This window comes from Octopus bimaculoides, chromosome 1, assembly GCF_001194135.2.
Source record: "Octopus bimaculoides isolate UCB-OBI-ISO-001 chromosome 1, ASM119413v2, whole genome shotgun sequence".
NCBI lineage: Eukaryota > Metazoa > Mollusca > Cephalopoda > Octopoda > Octopodidae > Octopus > Octopus bimaculoides.
The window spans coordinates 180,828,849-180,834,301 of NC_068981.1; the positions used below are offsets into that span (position 1 = coordinate 180,828,849).

The window sequence follows — 5,453 nt, forward strand, 5'->3', positions numbered from 1 at the left end:
AAAAAAAAAATTTTTAATTTAAAATGAAAAAAAAAAATTAATACTGGCCTCACACATGGGCCCAGCATATCCTTCTTCACATTGACAAGTATAAGAGCCAAAAGTATCTACACATTTGGATCCATTACAAGGTCTAACTAATTCCTTGCACTCATCTACATTTTCAGAGCAGGTCTGACCTTTGTAGCCTAAAACAGAAGATGCAAACACATCAGCTTTTCTGAACAATAAATATAACAAAGCAGGCTGAAATACTGAGACAAATGTTCTACTGCTAGATCCCCTTCCTGTCACCAACCCTCGCCAGTTTCCAAGCAAAGTAATAATACTTTCCCCACCACCACCACCACCACCACCAACAACAACAACAACAACAACTAGACACGTTTTCAGATACTCTCCATCCTGGTTTCCTTTTCCTTTACTTTTTTTAAAGACTTTTCCAGTCTTTACTTCCCGTGAATATTCTAAGAACTGTTCTTGCAGTTTTGGTTACTTTCTCTGATGAGTTGTAGTGCACCTGAACACTGTATACAAGTTCATTATTATTATTATTAGAAATGACTGACACTGCCATTCATTTACAGTTGTTTTCATGTCTTATCTTTTACCTGTTTCAGTTGTTGAACCGTGGCCATGCTGGGGCACTGCCTTGAATAGTTTAGTGAATCAAATGAACCTTTGTACATATATTATTTAAATATTATTACTAATTGTATTAGTCTCTTTGGCCAAACCACTAAGTTCTGAGGATATAAGCAAACCAAACCAATGCTAGTTGTCAAGCAGTGTCGGGTGACAAACACTGATACAAAGAAACACACACACACACACACACACACACAGAGGCTTCCACACAATCTCTCTCAGCCAACTTAAATTACATGGCACTGATCAGCCTGGGGTCATAGTAAAAGACACTTGCCCAAGATTCTGCATGTTGGAACTGAACCCAAAACCATGTGGTTGCAAACAAACTTCTTAACAAGGCCAGGCTTGTAACCTTTTATGCATACACGTACATACGCCTCTATGTACAAAAGGTGTAGGTATACATACATAAGTATGTATATATGCATGTACATATATATGTATGTATGTATGTACATATGTATGTACATATATAAGTATGTATGTACATCATCATCATCAGTTTGGCTGGGGACTGGCAAGCCAGGAGGCCACACCAGGCTCCAATCTGATCTGGCAATGTTTCTACAACTGGATACCCTTCCTAACGCCAACCACTACATATATGTACATTTATATGTATGTATGAATGTATGTGCATACATATATATGTATACCTATGCTGAATTGATTGATATGGCAAAGCAACAGATTGTTTTCTTCTATATAGACCATTTTCATTATTGGTTTACATGTTTTTCCATGCATATAGGGGTTAGATGGGGGGTTTTTTTGAAGTAGCATTTTACTATCAAAAATAGCGTTCCTGTATTTAATCCTTTTAGAGCACACAGGGACATCATGTACTTATGCACACTAATATTTACAGATCAATATCTTTAGTACAAAACAAATGGCTGCATGGTAAGAAGTTTGCTCTCCACCTGCATGATTCCAGTTTCAGTCCCACTGCATGACACCTTTAGTAAGTGTGTTCTACTATAGCCCCAATCCAACTAAAGCCTTGTGAGTGGATTTGGTAGATGGAAACTGAAAGTAGCTTGTTATGTGTGTGTGTGTGTGTCACCACCACTTGACAACTGGTGTTGGTGTGTTTATGTCCCCATAACTTAGTTACAAAAGAGGCCAATAGAATAATCATCAGGCTTAAAAAACAAAAAAATAGGTAATGGGGTCAATTCATTCAACTAAAATCCTTCAAGGTGGTACCCCAGCATGACCACAGTCTAATGACTGAAATAATTAAAACAAGATTTTTAAAAAATGAAATAAGTATAGGCATAGGAGTGGCTGTGTGGTAAATAGCTTGCTTACGAACCACATGGTTCCAGGTTCAGTCCCACTGCGTGGCACCTTGGACAAGTGTCTTCTACTATAGCCTCGGGCCAACCAAAGCCTTGTGAGTAGATTTGGTAGAAGGAAACTGAAAGAAGCCTGTCGTATATATGTATATATATATGTGTGTGTGTGTGTGTTTGTGTGTCTGTGTTTGTCCCCCCAACATCGCTTGACAACCGATGGTGGTGTGTTTACGTTCCCGTAACTTAGTGGTTCGGCAAAAGAGACCGATAGAATAAGTACTAGGCTTCCAAAGAATAAGTCCTGGGGTCGATTTGCTCGACTAAAGGCGGTGCTCCAGCATGGCCACAGTCAAATAACTGAAATAATTAAAAGAGTAAGTTACCATAATTGACAACTTAGAATACATGCTTTTTTTAACCCTAAAAATGTCTTAAACCACCAGTGAAGTAGGCCCAACATTACATGTTTTAATACCCTAAACACTTTTTTTCCTAGAAAGTGTGTTAAAATTGTGGTGCATTTAATATGCAAATGCATCTTTTATGCCACCAGATACAGTAGATTGTATCAAAATTTAGTGAAAACCAAAAACTAGTTCACAAATTAAATATTACATCCATTATTATTACATAGCAAGACAGATTCAAAGATTTACTGCTGCTGTTGTAACTAACATCCTGTAAGAAATTTTCCTGTAAAAAGAGCAAACTAATTTCATTGAAACTTTATAGAAATCTTTGACTGATAACTTTTACTTACGGACTGGTTTAACCCTTTCACTTCAAATAACATTTATTCCCTGCAACTCCCAAACTCCAGACAGATTATGAAATATCTCTTTATCCCCTTCCCTCTCGTATGTACGTATGTTGCTTTATGTTGAACACACAAGAAGGAAGAATCATGGTGGCATAAAACTCAACTTCAGTTTCAATGAAAACTATATATACATACATATATATATATATATACACTCACATACACATATATGAATGTGTATGCATACATATATATATATATATATATATATACACACATATACACATATATATATATATATACATATATACACACAAGCATACACATACACACATACACATATGTATGTGTGTCTAAGTCTGAAAAATGGATGAAAGACAAAAGAGATTTGATAAAATGACATCATGCATTGACATTTTGTAAAGCACAACACCCACAGAAGACCACACCTTTCCTCTGTTTGTTCAGTAATTCAGAATAAATGAGTCATGGATAATTTTCTAAGAATTACATGTTTAAAAGTGATGCTTTTCAGAAATTTGGATTCAAAAGAAATTTATCTAAATAAAGCATTTTTTTGTTTTAAATATTACAAAATGTTTTGATGAAGCCAAAATAGATATTTGGCTCATTTTGAGAAAAGCACACATTTTAAATTTTTTTGTGAAATGCTACAACAAAGTAAACCAAACTAAAATTTTAAAAGTTGGAGTTTTTTTAATTTTTTTGCTCAACCTATTTCATGGTGAAAATACAACCTGTAACTGGTTGGGATCACAGCCAATTGCGATCAAAATAATATAGGGTACAAATGGGGTTTCTGTAATTAATAAGTAGCTTAAAGAGATGAAAATACATCACATCATCATTTAGCTTCTGTAGCCCATACTGGCATGGGTTGGATGGTTTGACAAGATCTGCTGGGCCCAAGGAGAGCATCATATTTTGTTGTCTGCATTGAATGCCCTTCCTAATGCCAACTAATTTACAGAGCACACTGGGTGCTTTTTCATGTCACCAGCACTAGTGAGGATATTAAGTAATTTGCAAGGCAAAACCCCTTGACTGAAAGGTGAATAGTGCCCGGTGTAAGAGTATGATAGAAAGACAGGAATAGGTGGGTTTTCTGTAGAGAAGATACTTGGCTAGGAAAAGAGAAAAGATGATGGGAGTGATGAGGTGTCAGGACATCACCTCAAGTTACAAAAGAGTGAATGTGAAGGGGAAGAATTCAAAGTGAATTCTAATGAAAGAGAGCATTTAGTAAAGGTAGATTCTCTCATAAATAAATCTATCAAAATTTAAATGGAAAAGTGAAAGCATTAATGAACAGAATAAAAGTATTTATAAAAGCAGAGAAGTCCTTACCTGTACCAGTGCAATTACATGTGAAACTGTTGATCCCATCAATGCAATTGCCATAGGTACATGGCTTTGTTTCACACTCATTAATGTTGAGATTACAATACATTCCAGTAAAACCTAGGAGATAAAATGAAACGCTGTTTAAACAAAAGACTAAGCTGATGTAGCCCAAAACTGCATTGAGAACTCAAAAATTCTTTCCTCCATTTATGAAACTGTGATCTGTCTATAATGGAAAATATAACATCAGCACATCACGTTTAAGTAACATTGAAGTTTATGGCATAAATACTCGTAATAACTAGGTTTTATGTGTGTGTGTGAGTGAGAGAGAGAGAGAGAATGTGTGTGTGTGTGTGTGTGTGTGTGTGTGTGTGTGTGTGTGTAAAAAAAATAACTGAAATTCAGTTTGAGCACCAAGTCAGTCTGGTATTATCCGCACAGCTCAAAGTAAGGTGAATAAAATCAAAACAGGATATCAAGTAATACAGTACGACCATTTCAAGCAGCTTAATTTAATTTATATATATATATATATCATCTTCATCACCATTTAAAGTCCACTCTCCATGCTGGCATGAGTTAGACAGTTTGACTAGAGCTGATAAGCCAGAGGGTTGCACCAGGTTCCAGTCTGATTTGACATGGTTTTTACAGCTAGATGCCCTACCTAATGCCAACCATTCCAGGAGTGTAATGGGTGCTTTTACGTGCCACACATATATATATATATGTATATGTATATATATATATATATATCTTTTATAGTTTATTTGTTTCAGTCATTTGACTGCAGCAAAGCTGGGGCATTACCTTGAAGGGTTTTAGTTGAACAAATCAGTCCCAGCACTTTTTTTAAAGCTTGGTGCTTGTTTTATCATTCACTTTTGCTGGCTATGGGGACACAAGCACGCACCAACACTGGTTGTCAAGTGGTGGTGGGGAACAAACAGGTGCAATAACACACGCACACAGATATATACATACATATATGATGGGCTGCTTTCAGTTTCCATCTACGAAATCCACTCACAAGACACTTGCCCAAGGTACTACACAGTAGGACTGAACCCGGAACCATGTGGTTGGGAAGCAAGCTTCTTACCACACAGCTGGAATCACCTGTCGTAGATGACATTTGAAGGTTCTGCAGTTTCAGATCCAGCCTCTCACACCTACCCAACAATGTCATTCCAAAAATAAACAATTACATCATTGAAATCTTGCAACTACAAAATATGTACACTTAGTTCAAAACTATGAGAATAAATAAGTATTATATATGACAGATTAATCTGAATGCTAAGGGGTTAATGTTTCTTTTGTTCTCTCCCTCCCTCCCCCCTCTCTTTCTCTCTCTCTCTCTCAACATATTT

At 36.2% G+C, this 5,453-nt stretch overlaps 1 protein-coding gene across 2 annotated transcripts in view; it reads right to left on the reverse strand.

Moving 5' to 3' along the window:
• Window positions 1–5,453, reverse strand: part of LOC106873032 (protein crumbs) — a 201,573-nt gene that overhangs the window by 105,966 nt on the left and 90,154 nt on the right. For both annotated transcript variants that reach the window (XM_052972968.1, XM_014920238.2), the window contains exons 5-6: window positions 4,081–4,194; window positions 49–188 (exon numbers count right to left, since the gene is read on the reverse strand). In XM_052972968.1, coding sequence (XP_052828928.1) covers window positions 49–188; window positions 4,081–4,194 — 254 coding nt within the window. The remainder of the gene's footprint in view (window positions 1–48; window positions 189–4,080; window positions 4,195–5,453) is intronic.